At 43.2% G+C, this 18,985-nt stretch overlaps 1 protein-coding gene across 6 annotated transcripts in view; it reads right to left on the minus strand.

Annotated features, from left to right (window-relative positions):
* Positions 1–296: 296 nt before the first annotated feature.
* Positions 297–18,985, minus strand: part of LOC102305346 (calmodulin-binding transcription activator 1) — a 56,904-nt gene continuing 38,215 nt past the window's right edge. For 2 of the 6 annotated variants that reach the window (XM_042219373.1, XM_042219374.1), the window contains exons 7-21: positions 18,262–18,415; positions 15,013–16,877; positions 13,582–13,708; positions 12,942–13,076; positions 9,760–9,908; positions 8,953–9,137; positions 8,788–8,866; positions 8,435–8,702; positions 7,235–7,755; positions 6,800–6,948; positions 6,446–6,692; positions 6,197–6,265; positions 5,422–5,717; positions 5,245–5,275; positions 297–4,719 (exon numbers count right to left, since the gene is read on the minus strand). In XM_042219373.1, the coding sequence (XP_042075307.1) occupies positions 4,687–4,719; positions 5,245–5,275; positions 5,422–5,717; positions 6,197–6,265; positions 6,446–6,692; positions 6,800–6,948; positions 7,235–7,755; positions 8,435–8,702; positions 8,788–8,866; positions 8,953–9,137; positions 9,760–9,908; positions 12,942–13,076; positions 13,582–13,708; positions 15,013–16,877; positions 18,262–18,415 (4,308 nt within the window). In that variant the 3' untranslated portion in view covers positions 297–4,686. The remainder of the gene's footprint in view (positions 4,720–5,244; positions 5,276–5,421; positions 5,718–6,196; positions 6,266–6,445; positions 6,693–6,799; positions 6,949–7,234; positions 7,756–8,434; positions 8,703–8,787; positions 8,867–8,952; positions 9,138–9,759; positions 9,909–12,941; positions 13,077–13,581; positions 13,709–15,012; positions 16,878–18,261; positions 18,416–18,985) is intronic. The other 4 variants (XM_005918550.3, XM_014332472.2, XM_014332471.2 and 1 more) reach the window with 4 other exon arrangements.

Genomic DNA, 18,985 nt, shown 5'->3' on the forward strand with positions numbered 1-18,985 from the left:
ATTTAAAAAAAAGAAAGAACATATTCTGTAAATAAACGAAAAACTCTGTTTTTTAATCACAAGACAATCTGGGCAAAGAGCTGGAATGTTAAAATCAATTCTTTTTCTAATACTTATCCCAGCGATCAAGTGTGTAGGTAAACCTGTTTACACTGATAGGAGAGAGGAGAGTTTCACTGGTCTGGCCTGCTATATGTCGCCCACAGTGTAAAATGAGTTTGACATCCCTTCAGTAGAGCATCTGCAAGTTTCTCATTAGGGACCCAGTGAGGGATAAATACGAGCCAGGAAATGTGTTAAAGTGCAAATTTTCTTTTTTATTCTGATATCATTTTACAGCAGAAATTATGTAAAGCATTCAGAAGACATTTTCCACATATAAGGGCAATATTCAAAACACTTTGCATGGCCTCAGCAACAAAATATTCTTTTTAAAACATCAACAATTTAGTGATGCTTGTGCATGCATGTTCGTAAAACAAAAGAAGTTAAAAACTAGGCTACAAAATAAAAAGGAATGAGAGACTGAGATAGGCATGGAGAACACAACAGCAGGCAAGGTGGGAATACAGCAGGAGATGAGAGCGGGAGAAAAGCGGGGAGGGCCAGGGGGGAGTGAAAGAAGAGGAAGGCAAGGAGAGGTCTAGCCATAGATTATCTATGAGGGACTACCATTCTAGCATGCAATGTGGTGTTTGGCCACGCCCTCTCAAAACAAGGCCTGAAAGGTTATATACCATTCATTTCTAGGCGGACTTAAGAGAACAGAGGCCATCTCTGCACATGTTAACCAGCTGTTTACTATGGCAACATTTCTTATTTTTATTTATGTATTTATTTCTTTATTTTATTTTTATTTTTTTTACTTCTTCTACTCTACATAATCTTTTTACAGTCACCATCCTCTCCAAAAATGTGAGCATATTGATGGATTTTCTGCAATCTGTGTGTTCAGTTTCGCTTGTGCGTGTGGTCTGTAAGCTTGAGCATTTAGAAGTTGTTGTGTATGTGCGTATGTTCATGTGTGTCTGTTATATAAAAGCAGTGTCCTTTAGTTGTGCTGATGTGAGAGGAAGGGCAGTTTAAGAAGTTATTCATGTGATACCGTATGAACGCTCCTAACAGCACTGTCCAAACCATGGCTGCCTCTCAGTATGATGAAACCTCAGAAAACATATGGAACACAATCGATATCTTCCAGCTGTTAATCTCACAATCTGCTATCTCTTTTCACTTTGTTTTGTTTTTCAGGTGTTCAGGGGCCATTACCTATTTTTTTGTATCACTTATGAATTTCTTATATTAAGAATCTTGTGCGTTTAAGACTACAGCAAATGCATAAGTATTTTTTTCCTACCCTATTACTTGCTTTGAATGGAATTCATATTTAAGCGTGTTTTTCACTATCTTCTCAGATAAGGCAAACAGATCACATTTGCTGCTTCTAGACTATTATAAAGAGTGTGGATACAAGTGGACGACGTATCCCCGACACATTCAAATATGTACACATACACACCCAAATGTACACAACCTGTCACCTGCAGTGTTACAACTCTGTGCCAGCAGTCATTGCACTCCACATACCATCTCCCTGTTCTTCAACCCTGAGTAAAATCTAAGGGAGAGATTTCATTGTTCCCGAAGACATAAGCACAGAGAGAAAGCGTGTGGCCGTTTTATTTTTGCACCTGTGTGTACATTTGCGTTTATGTGTCTATGCACATCCTTGTGAGACAGGGAGAAAGACAAAGAAAGGAAGTGTGTGTGAAAGATATTTTTGTCCTCTATGAGGAAAAAAAAGCCCAGTTATGATTTTGTTTAAATGTGGTAAAATATTTTTTTTGTAGGGGAAAAGCAGACAAAGTGAAAGAAAACACAGCTTCCTCTTGGAGGGCGAACATACTCGTGACTGTGCCTTTCATACTTTAGTACACGGAGGCTGAATTCAGCGGTTTTCTCCCTTCTAATTACTGAAAAACGCACACAAAAAGTAGGACTTAACGGCAATAGGGTAATTAATCGCCCGAGCAAGCGACACACAGCGTCAATCAGGCCATGAGCATTCATTCACACCACATTCCCAATTACAGCTTCCAGCTTAGACTAAGGTCAAGTTTAACACTGTCAGATTCATTTGAAAACACACAATTTAGGAAAAAACAAACAGGTTAACTGGAAACCTTTCAGAGGACACACAATAAGATACTTCCTGATATTATTTTGCACTTTTCTGTTATTGAGCAGGCACTTTCTAAACAGAGCTTTCCATAAGTCTAAAGTACATGTAGTATAATTATGGCAGTGACAATGAGGAGAAAATGATATGTCAAAACCAAAACGGGGAAGGACATTCTGTTTGAGGATGGAAAGCTTAGACTGGAGGCCAGGTTGGATCCGCTGTAGGTGTGATAAATGATCTTAATAAAAGCTAGTATGCTGCTGAAGCACAACCACATTGTGAAGAATGTAGCGCCCTCTTCCCTTTTTTTTTCTTTTCTTTTGCATCGCCAGTCGTTGCACTCACATTTAAACGATCATCATCGCCATTGGCATCATTTCCCCACGTGCATCGTCACCTATACGTAAGCCTGCCTTGGGCAAACTTCAGAACTTGTAGGAGGTCTACGGCTGCGCTGGCACTACATCTCTTCTGCGGTTTATTGTCTGCGTGTTGCCTCGGTAGATCTTACCGATATCTTTTGGGCGTTGGTTTCGCCAACGTAACATACTGTTAGGCAAAATAGCATTCATAATAATTGGCACTACTGGCAAAAGGAGTTTAATTTTTGCTAGCCAAGAAACGAAAAGCACAAAGTGTAAATGTTTTGTCTGAAAGATCGTTGTTTCAGCTAACTTTGTTTTTCCCACTTATAATTCTAACATTAGAGTTTTCAAGTTGCATGCTTTTTAACAAAATGTTCTTTTCAGTAACACTTATAACTGGATACTCTTAAAGTGAAGCAGTTAAAATCCTCTCACAGTCCATAGCCACTAACATGTTCTTTTTGCTGTTTCTTTGTCTTAAATCTCATGCACGTTAATCCGTTTGTATTATCTACATTATTTACAAGCAATACAGCCATCCTGTGTACCCAGGTCTCTGTCTTAAGTTCTCATTATGGGAGTAAAATAATTTATAATCTTAAATACAGTCCTCTTATGAAAAAGTTTCAGGGTCCTCATATCCCCTTACCTCGTCAGTTTATATACAGGAATATGCAATAGTCCAAAATATGGATTTGATTGCCCGTATGGGCTAATATGGGGACCAGTGCCCTGTATAGGGGCAGGTATAGGACCCATGTCCTGTACAGAGCAAGCATAGAGACCTCTCAGACTCAAGAAGAAGTCAAGGCAATGGTATGTGACTCTCTCCTCAAAACCACAGGTAGGATTTAGAGGTTCACGCAAAGAACAAACTAACAGAGACATTTAACCATTGGAACATGTCGCATTTCATCACATGGGGGGGGAAAAAACCAGCCTCGAGCTACAACCACTCTTGAGCCAATTAAATAAATAATCAGACCCTTAAATAAATAAAGTTTTTTTTTCCCTTTAAAAAAAACAAACAAAACAAAAGCACCCAAAATAAGTAAGTTGTCCTTACACAGTTCACATTACACAGGGCAAGGATAAGTTGATGAGGACGTAAGTGAGACACAATTACACAGAAATACAAAAGAAACAACACTAAAGCAGTTTTGGCAAGCATGCAGGAGCTCGTAGCTCAAACACATGCATTGAATTGAACAAACACGGACACACCACATCGGGCGGGCAAAATGCCGCCTCTGAGAACGACTCCATACAAAGTCCATGTAACAAATTAAGACATCGTTATTCAGACCCCATCCCTTTATCTAACAATGCCCCTCTTACATTCAAGTGCAGTTCCTCCCCTTTTTGATTGGGTGACTGAGTAATAGGTTTGCACGCCTGCGAGTCAGAGTGGTTGGTGATACTGTGGTATACTAAATCGGCAGAATGATTTGCGACTGTAGCTCTTCGGGATTGATGGAGAGGAGGAATAAGCGAAAAACCTTGCATGCAAATGCAACACAGAAGTGAGTTTTTTGGTTTATGTTTTTCTTATTCTTTCATGGATTTTTGTTCGGACACAAAACGCAGCAAGCTTTGTGTGTTTTCTGCATGTCAAAGTAGCCTTTCTCTCGAGCGAGCTGTTCATTACGGGAGCCTTTCGGTGCATCCGGCCGCCGCCGTGAACAGCGGTATCCCGTTGTCGGGCGCTTCCTCGTTTTCTCTGGTTTGACTCGTCGACTTGCTCTTGCAAAGAAACATACCCATGAAGAGTGCAAAGAATGCCATGAGGTTAATGTGATGGCCTCCCAGTGAAACTGGGGAGGAGGATCAGTGCTGTGGGCAGAGCCAGGTCCCTGGGCTCTGCCCAGCAGTCTGTCTGTCTGAGCTGCCATGATGGACACCTATCCTGTCCTCAGTCTGTCTGGGAAAAGTTTTTTTTTTTCATCTTGAGAGAAGAGGGGAGAGGGAGTGAGAGAAAAGAGGGGAGACGAGGAAAGAAGAAACCAAGGGAAAAGGGTCAGGAAAGGGAAGGGAGTTTAGAGAGGGCAGAAGAGAAGAGACAGAAAAAGGAGAAGATGGAGGGGGACATAGATTGCTCACAGGCTGAGGGGGCTCTGTGCGGGGCCTGGTGGTGGGCTCTCAGGACCCCTGGCCTTTCTCTGCTCTCTGGCCCTGAAGAAGAGCAAACACATATTAGTCTCAGAGTCTGAGATTTGTGTAAGTGTGCGTGCAACTGCATGTCTTGTTTTTTCATTTTCATATCCAAAGGCCGCACGTAATTCAGCAAATTCCCAGCAACTCCTTCCAACAGACGCACACATTCTCCCTTCTGCTACTCTCCCCACCCATCAAGGCACAAAAAATAAGACTTGCAGGCCAAGCAATACACTTAAAGTCCCCTTGCAATTACAGTCAGAACATGCCCCTAGGAAAACCATACGCAGGGATCGCTCCTCTAACTATGTCAGTCATGCACAAGTCCTGACATCATTTGGCAGAGAGAGAGAGAGAGAGAGAGGGAGAGACAGAGAGAGAGAGAGAGAGAGACAAGGTGATAGGGAGGGAAGAAGAGAGAGAGAGAGCGAGATGGAAGGATGATAATCCAGGATCTCCTCTCCCCCTCCCTCTGCTGACATGCAAACAGGCATCAGCCACCAGGAGAGAGGGAGTGAGAGAAGAGAGCAAGAGAAGACTCACCCGCTTCAGAGGCCTATGGTCCATCAAGGGGCTTCACGTGAACAGTAAAACAACACCAACTATTAGCAATAGTGTAGTGTGTGTATGCGTGGCAGTGGGTTTGTTAAGCGTCAAGCATGTGTCTTTGGATGTGCGTGCGCTTGTGTTTGAATCAGCATTAAGAGTTTTAGGTCTTACCTGTGGCGGCATCGGAGCAGGAACCTCAGGATCTTGCGAGCAGCCTGGTTCTGTTTTTTAGTTAGGAGGCTGCTGCAGGCAAAGATGAGGGGTAAGAGATTATACATAAGATAATTATTCCCTTTGTGTGTGTGCATGTGTGAGACGTGCCTGAGAGAGTGTCTGTAGGAGCGGTAGTATTGCTGGATGAGGACCGCTGCTCTACGACTCTGCTGGAATTTCCTCTGTTCATGGAAACTCCGGAAACGACTCTGGATCAAGATGGCTGCCAGGGTCATCCTCTTATAAAGTGCATACTGGAAGAGAGGACAACAGTGCTATAAAACTCACTGGGATCAGAAAAGACATACTTTTGCAATATGCAACATGTCTGCACATGATAAGACCCACAGATGCACTACAGACCTGTGAGCTTACTTTTTGCTATATTACATAATGACCAGGAAGCAAAATAATAGTGAATAAAAATCTCAAGAATACACAAAACCCATCATGTGAACATCTTTTCTTTCAGTTCATGACAGCATTAAGTTACATATATTCCTCTCAGATTGCTATATTAGAACAACAAGGTAAAAAAAAAAAACACAAGAAGTGCATATGTCTACATGCAAGATTTGCTTTTTCAAGTGGACTGAAATCTGTTGTTCTTTTACTACAGATTTAGCCACGTATGAGAGAGAATCAAAGTGAAAATTCACCTGATAATTTAGCTTACATCTGTGAAGGAAACACAACTACAGGCTAATCTTGGCTACATGTTGTTAACTCTTACCTGCTTGTATCTCTTATAACAGCGCTGAATCACTGCTGCAATCTCTTTGCGTTGTTCCTGAATGGGACCCTGTGGTAGTGACAAGAGTTTGTCTAAATTTTGTATATGTAAAATGGTTTGCAATCATATTGAGCTTGTTTTTTTCAAATGTGGATTATACAACTGAGGATGATACATTGAGTCACTGTAGGCTGAGCATAAAGACAAATTCAGTTTTTTCTTTTCTAAAGGAGTTTAGGTTACACTCGCCTTGTGTTTTCTGAGGGAGTGCAGAGCATGCCTGATGGTCTCATACAGCTCTCCCTGCTCTGCCTCAGTCATGGCTAGACAGGAGGAATCTGTTTTCAACCTCTCCTCCTTCATAGCTGCACAAAGAAAGGAGGTCCACTCAGAGGGGGAGGATGGGGCTTGCTTAGCCTGAGGACTTTGCTGATCCTCTGGCCCTGAGAGAGAATTTGGCTTGGGGCTGGGAGTCTGAGGTTTGGAGTTTAGAAACCTGAGGAAAAGAAATATTACTTTTAAAGTATAATAAGATTGAGAATGGTTGTTTGTTAAAAAAACAAAAAAGCAATGCAATAACTTATGCAAATATGTGAACCTCACCTTTCCACCTCACCAAGGTAACCAGACAGTAATCTGACATCACTGCTGATCCCAACCTTCCTGGATTCAATTTCTGCTTCAATAACCTCCTGCTTGAGTCTGCCAGTTGAAGCCTCCACAATGTGATCAGCTAGCATTGTGATGTCCATCTGCAAATCATGAAAAGGAAAGGTTACCTAAATATTTATAAAACCTACTTCCTCTTAGTTTTTTGGGTAAGTTTTGAATAGCTCTTTAAAGTCTCACATAACACTCTATACTTAAATGACTCATCGCAAAGACTTTGAAATCTTATACTTACAGCTTCCTCCTGCACAGTAATACATGATTTACCACTTCCATTTTGAGTACTTTTTGACTTTGCATCAGCTACTCAGTTCATGCATGAATGCTTGGTTAGAGATCGAACTCAACACTCCACATAAAAATCTGCACCTGCAAGTCATCTGCGTTATCCTGATAGGTCAACAGCTCTGTTTCCTCTCCCCTGTCAGACAACACTCTTTGACGCAGGTGAACGGCCAATCGCTCCTTTCCTAGAATCTTCCTGGCGAGGCTACGCTGCCCCAGAGTCTGTCTCAGACTCCACCTGCTGCCCCCTCCAGCTCCCCCTATCCTGGCCTGCAGGTGGGAGAATGGGGCACTAGGAAGCTGAGGCTGGCTGGGGCTGGACCTGGTAAGTGGTGCCTTCTGACAGCTGAGGTTCGTGGGTTGCGTCTGTAGCGGCTTAGAGAGAGGAGACCGTTGAGGATTAGGACCTGGAGAGGAGTTGAGGGGGGTGGTACCAGAGATCGAGTTAGCTAGCTGTTGCTGTGAATCTGGGTTGGGTTTGAGCCTCTTGGCTGGGGGTGGACCTCCCTGTTCTCCCTGGGTTCCCTTGTGGGGTCTGTGTTCTGTTTGGCTCCAGCTCTGGCTCTGGTTGTCTGGCTTGCTTCCTGCCCTGGTTCTCCTCAGCTCTGGGGAAACAAAGATGGTGGAAAAACAGCGACAATAACACTTACACTTACAGCTAAAATCAGAAATAGTGGTGATCATTTACAGTTTTCTGTGATGTAATGATTTAGTGATTAATTTAATTTAAATTAATTTAATTAATTAATTAATCACTAAATTAATTTAATTTAGTGATTAATGATTTATCCAACAGTAATGATTTACTGTTGGATTGTCAAACAAAATTTTCAGAATCAGTTTGTATATAAATAAAGTCAGCAGTAGGATAGCTTAGCTCAGGAAAAGAAAGTCTCACTGCCTACCAACACCTTTAAAGCTCCCTCTATACAAACGGAACAAAAACCTAACGTGATTCCTGGTGCAATTTCTACAAAACCAGTAAAGAGGAAGTTACTACCATCCAAAAAACACCTCACTACATTTTTAAACACTAATGCTAATGAGGAGGGCTTAAGTCATGCTGGGAGGTGGCTCATGTTATCTAGGTACATTTTCTATTCTCTCTATATTAGGTTAAACTAACCAGCTATATATCAGTGAAAATCCATACACTTTCATAATTAAAGGTTGGTGGCTGAAGTTAGTAAATAGAATCTCCACAATAAAAGACAGAGGATAAATAGAACTTTGTTATTTATGAGGGTGAAACAAAGCTTTTCCTGTTGTTGAGAAACCACAAACCTGAGTTTGGGTTAGGGCTGGGGCTGTTGTTCATCCCACCCGTCTGTGACTCTCCTCTCCATCTATCCATCCAAGTGTCCGCAGGCTGGCCCTGAGTTTGAGGACTATGTTGCAGTTGCTCTAGGAGCTCAGCCAATCGAGTGTGGCCCCGGGATCGGGCAATGTTTAGCGGCAAGCGTCCCAGTGAATCAGGAATAGCTAGAGCTCTTGGATCCCACTGGTAAAGCACCAATGCCGCCTCAGTATGGCCCAGAGCACAAGCCCACATCTATGGAAGTCCAAGGAAAACAACTGTCACACACACAGAGGAATGGAAAGAAAGCAATATGCACAAAAAAGCACTGGTTGCTCACCAATGGAGTGCAAGAGAAGTGGTCTACGTTCAGAGGATCTACTTCCAGCTCGAGGTCAATACTGTCAGCATGCTTTGTGCTGCGAAGAAACACAAATAGCATTAAAATTACTGGCATTCCAGTTTGTGCCGTCAAGATGGCATGTTGTAATTGTGTGTTCCTCACCGCCAGCGAATGAGTGTCTGAATGAGTCCCGCATAACCCTGAGCTGCAGCCAGATGCAGTAAAGTCATTCCTCTGGAGTTCTTACTGTGGACGAGCTGATTAGAAGAAGCCCAGCATGGCTGAGACATCATCTTCTCACACACCACCACCACACGACCTTCGAATGACCCCTGATCAGGAGAGATCTAGAAGATTGTAAAATAAAACAATAGACTAGGTCAACCTCTTTTCCAAATGCTAAAAATATATTTCAAGGTGTCACTAACTTTTCTGCCATACTGCAACACCTTTGCAATATAAGGAAAACCAGTAAAAAGCCTTGCAACTAATGCTGCTTTTGAGCACTTCACTAAAGAATGATCAGTTTTGTATGTGGACAGGGCCAGATTCTTGTATTTGTGCTGTTAAGTAGGCTTTGTAAGTTTGTCTTGTAAATTCAGCTCATTATCAGTCAAGGAAAAACAACTTGTTTTTGTTCCTTTAATTGGCTGACACTTGCAAACAGAAGGTTTGAAGAGCACTCCGAATTGTCACAGCTGCCCCAAGATGACCACATATTAGGGATATCCCCTCTCTTTGACATCATCTAGAGCTCAAAGTAGAAAAATATATGTGAAACAGTGTGTTAGAGGAGTCTGAGCTTTTGGCTTACATGTATTGTTTGTGCATACGATGACTTCACATGGTGCTTTAAATTTAAACAGTTGAATTTGGTTTCACATATTTTTCAGCACTTCTCTTATGGTGCACCTTCACATTTTAAAGCTCTAAAGGGAACTTTCATCGTAAGAGGCACAACAGTCTTACTTGAGACTGCTGATCAGTAGCTCCTCCTCCCTCCACTCCTCCTCCCTTTGTTGCCATGGCTTCTGAGCTGGGATTTTGATTGGTTATCTCAGCCATCCTCTGTTCCATCTGCTCCAAACGCTCCAAGATAGACATCCTGAACTGGGTATCTACAGAAATGAAGGTGGGACATTTAAAGCTGTAAGCACCACCAAACTGTGGCATTAGGGAAATCCATGTGAGAGTTCAATAAATGCTATAGAGAAGCTTAAAAGCAGAAGGGATTCAATACTGGCTGAAATCTAATGACTCCCATTATTATCAACAAGAGTGTAAGAGTGTAAATAAGCATGTATGCAATGCAGATTTATGTCTGTAGCAGGGTTGCATGTGACCCTTTGTTTCAGGGCTGCTGCGGTTTTTGCTGCAGTGCACATTATGTCATTCCACCTGCTGCTCTCTCACAGAGTCTCTATTTCTGCTCTGCTCTCATTTCACTCCTATTTTTCTTTCTGCTGCCTGAAGCACAAAGACTGAACCAGAGGTGGGTGGGGCCATGACAGTGACAGAAGGGCTCAGGCTCCTCCCACTCCACTCTGCCAATCCCAGAGCAAAACCGCTCAGCTGACTACAAGGCAAAAACACTCCAATAGTTTTAGCAGCCAAACACATCAGAAACACCTGTCCTCACCTATTATCACCAACGCATCAGCATGTAAACACTCTCACACACACACAGAAAAAGAATAGACCCTGATATCTGCCACAGTATTAATTTCTGGTTAATAGAAAAAGCTAATACAATAAAATCCCATAATTGAAGATATTAACTGAAAATATGCAGTTAAATGGGTCATTTTATTCCCCTTTTTAACTGTTCAATAAAACCTTAAATTTATTATTTTGTAATTAATTTTCTACTTGGCCTTACAATTACTGCTGCTAATATTAGTCTTATTTCGCACAGTTATTACATTATCTTATAAACTGTTTATTTTGTGTGCAATTTTTTCTGACTGACCAGCAAGAAACCGCATTTTCATTATATCGACACATTTTCACCTGTTGAACTCCTTTCTTCTCTGATTTTTAAGAGTTTGCTTGACAATAATTATCCCTGGTACCTGTGAATTTACTGTGCTGTTCAGACTTCCTGATTTCCTTTGAGATTTGGCCAAAGTGACAAACAAAAACACCAAATTTGAAAGTCTCCAGTGTTATAGCACATCGCTAAATATGCTTTTGATGATCAAACTTGTGCCAAAACTCTACCAAAAAGTAAAACGCTTTCGGTTTTTTTTTCATTGTTACACACAGGTCACTGAGAATTCTTGTCATCAATTAAACACACCATTTTTGGGGAAATTATGAAAACAGAGAAACTTTCAAAAATGAACGTGAACATCCAAACATGCCCAAATGTTCCACAAACAACACATCTGCACATCAGCATCCCCACACTCTTGCTTGTTTTGATCAGGGCCTCTCTACATGAGCTTCTTAGTGTTCAGAGGCTCTGTCCACTCCTGGTGGTGCTGAAACCGAACAGGTCAACCAGACAAGCTTCATCCACAATTCTACAACTCAACTCAAATAGGCTGGGAGCCAGCGTGACGGCATCGTGTGGCAGCTTCACCTGCATTTGTTTAAAATCGACTGGCAGGGCAACCACATGGAAACTACTGAAATTAAAAAAAGAAACTGACAGAAAACGTGGGATGGAAACCTAGCAAAGGCTCCACAGCTCTGAATTAAAGTGAAAAATTGGGACGTTTATGTCCATCTACAACACAAGAAAAAAAACTCAGCTGAGCTACAAAGACCAGTTAAAAAACATCAACAAATCAAATAAGCTACGAACCCAAACAGCGAGTCTCTCTCTATCTGCTTCTCTCTTTGTTCTTGTTCCCGCTTCAACCCCGTTAGTTTGAAGTGTGCGACTCACACGTTGCTACTCCAGCCGTGCAAAAAAACACAGCTAAGTGCAGGGAGAGAGCAAGAGAGCGAGCGAGCGACAGAGCAAGAGAGAAGGAGAGAGGGAGCGAGCAGTCTCCACTTTATGTCTGGCAAAACAGCGCGCTTCAAATCCGCCCGCCAGACTCGGAGCTGCAGGAGGCTCGGTCGTCAGCATGTCTGCACACACTGGAGCAACGGCGTGTGACAAAGCCGGGTGCTACGGGTGTTTGATTGTAGTTATTTATCTGTATGCTTCACATACTTTGAGCCTCTGCCAAACAAAGGACAAGAGAGGGGGAAACGCGCCAAGCCCGCTATCTCCGCTCAGTCAGTCGCAGAGTCTAAATATAGCACTGGCTGCACAGCGCCACTGCCAGCGGTGCCCAGCATTTCGACTGTCAAATGGTCCGCGATTGTGCCTTTATGTCCTTGCCCTTCATTCTAGCAAGGCAAAAAAAAAAAAAAAAAAAAAAAAAAACAGCCAGCCGGCGGCGGGGAGCCGCATTGCCGCATTGCGCAAGGCAGAGACGGGGGCGAACGCAGACCCAGGACATGCCTTTACCGAGGAGACCCGTGCGTTTCCGGACTGCATTTGTATCAAGAGATATATTTTGCACACAAAAGCGCCCCCCCCCTTCCTCCAGATCACTCAAAGAAAGTTTCATTTTTCTCTATCACCTTTAAAGTACTTTTTTTTAAACTCACAGAGAACATCTACAGCTCAAACAAAACAATCCTTTATGCAAACAAGACTCAGTAATAAGCGACTCTGCCCAAAACAAAGCCAACCAGGCAAAGCCGAACATTTCTATGAATGCTGTCAGTGAAGATGAAAGAGCCTGGTACATGCCTGCGCTATTGAAACAACAGGCATCAAAACAGTTTACTGCTAGATACAATTTGCATGCAGGCGGAGGGTTACGGAAAAAACAGCTGCTTGCTAGAAGAGACGCACTAAAGAAAAGCAGCGGGAAAAACTGGTCAGGATTACACTGAGTACAGAAAAACAAACAAACAAAAAGCATCTCACACCAGGATGTGAGAATCAGGGAATAGAACAGAGTAGCAAAGTGGCAGCATCACACACACACACACACACACACACACACACACACATAGATTTGTGTGTGTGTGTTTTTACAAAACTCAGGTTTATATCAGCACTCTGTGTATACAATAAGCCAGTTACATGCTAAAGTCACTGAAACAAGTGCAGCCCTCAGTACACAGAAAATTGTGGTCCTCACCATCCAGGGACAGCCAGTCATGCTGAGAAGATGGGAGGGCTGGAAGGTCACGTGCCTTGTATTCAAACACCACAGAGGAAGAGATGACCTCACCGCCCATAGCTACCTGCAGCATCACTAGTCCTGTGTCATGGGCTGGAAATAGACGGATATCAAAAAGGTGTTGGAGCGTGTCTGCAGTGGATGAACTGCAGTGGTAAATGTCAAAGGCTAACTTAAGGAAAGTTTGTTAGTCAATCACAGATTATATATTGTGAATGTTATGCTTATGCAAGTCAGTATTTCCTTGAACTTTACCCCAATCACACTGATCAAACAGCCTGATAGTCAAGTATCATTTACTTAATCCTAAAAAATAAACAAATAAAAAAAAAACCCGTTGTGTTCATTTGTATCATCTTGTAATATTAAAATGATTGCATCTCCTGAAAAGCAACCCTGTCAGGGTCTTCCTTTCTTCAAAAGTTGCTTATTATCAAGGTCAGACCAAGGTTTGAATTTATGAATAAAGGAAAGTGTGAGTTGTGAGAGACTAAAGTAAGTAAAGCTCACAAAGTGCTTTGCAAAGAAATACCAAGGCATTCAAAACAAAAACAAACAAACAGACAAAACAGAGTCTTCACAAGCACAAGTGTGTTACCTGGACAATAGCAGCGCAGCACCCCGGGCTGAATGAGGGCAGCGGGGACGCTGATATGGTCGAAAAGACAGCTGTACTCACTGCTTGACTCCAACCATGGACCTGTTATGAGCACCTTCACTCCACCCTGCAGCAGACAGGTAAATGTCTCAGAGTAATATCACACAGTGTAGCTTTTTGTGTGTGTGTGTTTACAGTACACTGCTACAGAGTATAAGTTTAAACAACAGTCTTAGAGAAATGAGACACTTCACTCGATGTGTGTATGTGTGTTAGTATGCAGAATGCCTTATTTCTATCAAAACCCTCATCTGTGACTAAGACAAATGTCCTGGACCCAGGCGCCTAAATATTTGCTTTCGTCTTCATTCTTCTTCATTCACAAAGTAGGCTACCTGCTACTTTGGCAATGACAGATCCGTGACTGCTAGCAGCCCCTAGAGGCTGTGCTACGCCTTACATCAAAGCAAATTAGCTTGAACTGTCTGAATGAAGCTGTTCTGTGTTCCTGCCAGTGTAGCTAAAAATAATGCAATACATAAAGATCATTATTGCCGGCAAATTAAGGAGGCATTTAGTGCAAAAATGGATCACTGGCCTTTGGAGAAAACTGTTGTTGTTTCTTTAGGAAACCTAAACCTGAAAAGGATGTATTGGTGATGATTCAAATGAAAGCTGTAAAAACACAGTAGCAGACTTTTATGGATGATTAAAACTGCCAAAATAATAAATAGTTAAATAAAGGAGTTATTAAATAAATACAAATATGCTTTTAAATGTATGAAAAGTAATATTAAAAGTGCACACAATAAGTCATTAATAAAATGTAAACTGAATTGATTTGCTTTGCCTTTTGTATTTATTTACCTTTGTACAATATTCCTAATTTTAAAATGTACATAAATAAACTGTGATGTCTATAGTAGATGAGAAAAATACAAATATAGAGAGATGAAAATAAAGGTAAAACTAAAATATCAATTTATGTTACAAAGTCGTTTATGTGGCATTTAACTCAGTTTCTTTATTTCTGATATTTCTTTAATTTAAATTTTGGCAGTTTCAATCTGCCATAAAATTCGGTACACCATAGCTTTTGGAAATGATGGCGGTAAGATGCAGTCTTATCTTAAGTATTTGTGGTAATTATATCACAGACTGGTGTCTGGAATATTAGAAATGGTACATGGGTAAATTAATGAGGCTATCCTGAAGAATCAGTTAAATATTGAAATTTCATCAAAATCCAGTCAGCTGAGTCTGAAATATTCTGTCTCCTTAATGACCACACAAGCAAGCTGGCGGTACAAATTGTGCTCAGCATGATTTCAGTGCTTAACGTTCATATGAGCCACCTTCAGTCATGTGCTGCAAAGACTAATTTCACTGTAGGGAATAATTATGAATGACAATCAAGTTGGGTTTACTAACCTCTGGATAAGACCACTCTGGGGAGTAGTCTGTCACGCCAAACAGCCTCCCAGTCTCCTGGAGCAATCCCAAAGCTCCCTGCTCCACCTCAGAGCCTTGCAAGTGGCCTGCTGCTGTGCCCTGCTCCTCTCCTGCTGCCCCCTCCTGGGGCATCAGAACCCCATTGACAGCTGCCCCGACCCCGTTCCCAGACCCTTCAACTGAGATAAAATCATTGATGAGATCAGAAAACTGGCTTCCAAAAGAAGCCTCAAAGCCTTCCAGACTGATGGCTGTTCCTGCTCCAGCTGTTGCAGCTGACACCCCCCCACCTTGCTGAGGAAGTGGAGAGCTGTAGAGCGCCCCCTCAATGGTTGCGCCTGTAGCCATTGACTGAGGACTGGCCACCACTGAGCTGCTTGCCCCTGACAAGCTCACACCATTACAAAGGATCTCATTTTCCCCTCCTCCTCCTCCGCCACCTCCTCCGCCTTCCTCTCCTCCGTTGTCATCTGTGGGTTGGAGGTAGTGCTCTGTGTCAACACTGGCATAAGCTTCACGAGGATCTCCGGTCTTGAGGAGTAACGCTCCCCCATTCTCAGCAGGCTTGTCTAGGCCTCCGACCTCCTGGTGTCCTCTGCTGCCTGACTGGTCGACAGTGGTATCCTGCGGTGTCAGGGGAAAGGAACCCACTGCTGATCCTTTCCCATTCCTTGCACACAGGGCCTGCTGGTCTGTCCTGGGTTGATGGAGGTGTGTATGTGAGTCTCCATTGGCAACTGAAGAGTCTGTTGGCACCGTGGGCAGGCCTATGTAAGCCTGGGCCTCGCCAGATTCCTGGGTTGCCTCAGTACTGTTGGTCTGCAGCTGGGAGGGCTGGCTTGTTTGAGGGGAGGCCTGGAGGAAGAGGCTCGGGGAAGGGTGGTGTGAAGGCTGGGTCAGGGTTGGGACACAGGCTGATGACATGACGGCACTGAAATCCATTTGCTCCAGCGTGGTGCTGGGGCTGAGGCCAGCTCCTTCTCCTACGTAGCTACTCTGAGTGGACAGGGGTTGTTCTAGGGGTGTAGCTTCCGTCTTGATGTTGTTGACGAGGGTTGGGCTGTAGACAAAGCCATTAGAGGAACAGTGGAGGCCTCCATCATCACCGTTACAGCCCTCAGTCTTCCCTCCACCTCCTCCGTATGTCTGGCCCTGCTTGGGATTGTTGAGGAAGCAATCGGGGTCAAAGGTCATGGTGGTTTCAGGAAGGCTGACTGCTCCACCAGAGTCTAAAGAGCTGGACAGAACCAACTCTCCTCCCTCGCCCAATCCTACTCCACCAGGAAACGATGCAAATCTCTGGTTTTCAGGGGCAACAGCTAACAGAATCCCAGCGGTGGCACTGTCGTGGGTAGCTGCCAGCAGGTGGGTGTGGCCAGCGGAATAAACCGAATCCCCAGTGAGCGTGGTGACCTCAGACATGAACACAGCTGTGCTCTGTGATAAGCCCGCTCCAATTGCAAGAGCAGGACTGTCAGCCATGTCACTAGTGATTGACAGCGGGGAGCTCTGTGTGGTGTCAGGGACCTCTACCTGGTTGGTGGAAGTAGAAGAAGACACCTCCATGCTGCTCTGTGGGAGTAAGGAGGGTTTGGTTATCCTGCCATTCCTCCTCTCTCCTCCACCTGCTCTGCTCCTCCCCCCTCCAGGATTGGGCTCTGTCTGGCCCTCTGACACGTCGCTGTTCTGGACCTCGGTGCCATCTGCTTCCTCAGCTCTCTGGCCTGCTGCTACATTGGTACTGACTGCAGTTCCCCCTCCTGCTGCTGCTCCTGACTCCTGCTTGGAGGAGATGATGCGCTGCTTGACACTGGAACATTTCTGATGCAGGCTGCTTCCAGCACCTGGCAGAAAACAAAACAAAACATCAACAAAGAACCAAACATCTGTCATCATTTTCTGTCCTTTCATACTTTCAGGTCAAATTTTCCAGTAACATATTGTAGTATTAACTCATATACATCTAAGAGTGTGTAATAGCACCCTCTAGTGTTCAGAATCTACACTGAAAACTGACTTCATGAAGACTCTGATACAACTGCTGCAACAACTTTAAGTAAATACCCTTTGAATGTACAATTTGCTTACTTTGCAAGATATTTACTACCCAAAGATATTTCTAAACTTTAAACTAGCTGTATTCATTTACAGGTTCAGTATGTAGCCGGCTCATTTTTTCAGAGAGGATAACAAACGCCAAACACCAGTCTAAGTGTCAGAGGTCTAATGCCAATAAAAACCCCTTTGACCATTGAGGGATCAAGTCAGTGATCAAACCAGAAGTGCTGGGAGGGGGGAAAAGGCAGAGAGCTGTGTGAACAAATTAGGACATGTGGAGAAGCGAGAAGAAGAAATGAAGCAGTACTTAAGTCAACAAGCCACTTAGTTTTGGGCAGCTGTCCTTATTTGCCCCTCCAATGCAGATCAAAAGATGGGTGCGATTAGATCTGTGTGTGTGTGTATATGTGCGCTAGTGTGTGTACTGGAGTTATCTACTCCCTGATGCTCATTTATGAATAATACATGATGGATATTTCAGGCATCCCTGTCTTCTTTCCCTCAATCCCTCAATTTAGTGGTTGCAATTTGTATCTGCCTCTAGGTGGCAGCATGGCGTTGACTGTTGGAGCCATCAAAAACTATATATGTATATAAATAACTGCATAAAGCCTGAAAATATGTAGCAGATATCTCTTACTACAATGGATTTTTAAAGAACAAGATTCTTTTTAATGACAGTACATATCATTTATTCACATGTTAATCAACGTAAGGTGTTTTGGCACATCCACTCTTCTTTTTCGGATCACTGACTTACAACGAGGAACTAAACAGTGAGCTGCTGCAGTTACATCACATATTTCTTTTCAGTGCAACAGCGAACCCCTCATAGGATCAACAATGAACCACTGCAACACCTGTTGTCTCTTTTGATAAATGATGGCACAGCTCCAGACGGGGCTCCATTCTGCTGCCAAAGATAAAAACAAGCCAGTGAACCAAACGATCTTTGCTTTAGATGTTCCACACTAACTGTCTACTGATTCATTTTCATGCTTGTCTGGCTTCTTCAGCATCTTTGCCGGTGTTACTTGAACACGACAAGTGGAATGATACTGACCCGGGGTTAGCCGCACTCCCAAATTTAGTAAAAGCGCGAGGGCTAAAAACCTGAGTGCTTGAGAGTAGGAGGAAGGTCATGTAAGTGCTGATGCACAGAGAACTCACACATAGGCTTGAGTTGTCCAATGAGCTCCTCCTTGCTCCACTTTGCCCACTCTTTCCTGTCGGTGTTGATGGAGCAGAGGACAGGGCCGCATGGCTTCCCGCTGTCGTCCACCGCCGGTACATTCAGGTAGTGCACCAGCACAATGTCTGGGTTCTAGCAAACAGTAAGGACACACAAACAAAGACATATACACATGTGGCATAAGCTCATCATTTCAGCGATTTCACTGTTTTCCCACCTATGGGAGAGAAAAAGAAAAAAAATCATAAAAAAAGATATCAACATCAGGACTGATGGAAGGAGAAGTGCATAAGGAAAGTGAAAGAGAAAGCGGAGGATACGGAGGAGGTCGAACATTGCGTGTCAGATAAGATTCTCTCACCTGCCCATAAAAGATTTATCAGCCTGAGCCCACTCATCACTCTCTCTAACCCTGCAGTGCCTACATGTGTGTTTGTGCATGTATGTGTGTATTACATTTATATATAGAGAGAAACAAAGGAAGAGAACAATTCTCACTATACTGCAGGTCACCAGCAGACCTATGGAATTTCTACCCCATGAATGATTCAACAAGTGGATTCACTTGCATGTGTGTATGTGTATGTGTGTGTGTTGGAGAGAGAGTGAGAGAGAGAGAGAGAGAGAGAGAGAGAGAGAGAGAGAGAGAAGCTCCTCTTGATGAAAGATTCAGTAGACAGACTCAGGTGAGGGGAGGACCTG

The sequence above is a fragment of the Haplochromis burtoni genome, unplaced genomic scaffold (genome assembly GCF_018398535.1).
Source record: "Haplochromis burtoni strain Fernald_Lab_line unplaced genomic scaffold, NCSU_Asbu1 Contig_32, whole genome shotgun sequence".
NCBI lineage: Eukaryota > Metazoa > Chordata > Actinopteri > Cichliformes > Cichlidae > Haplochromis > Haplochromis burtoni.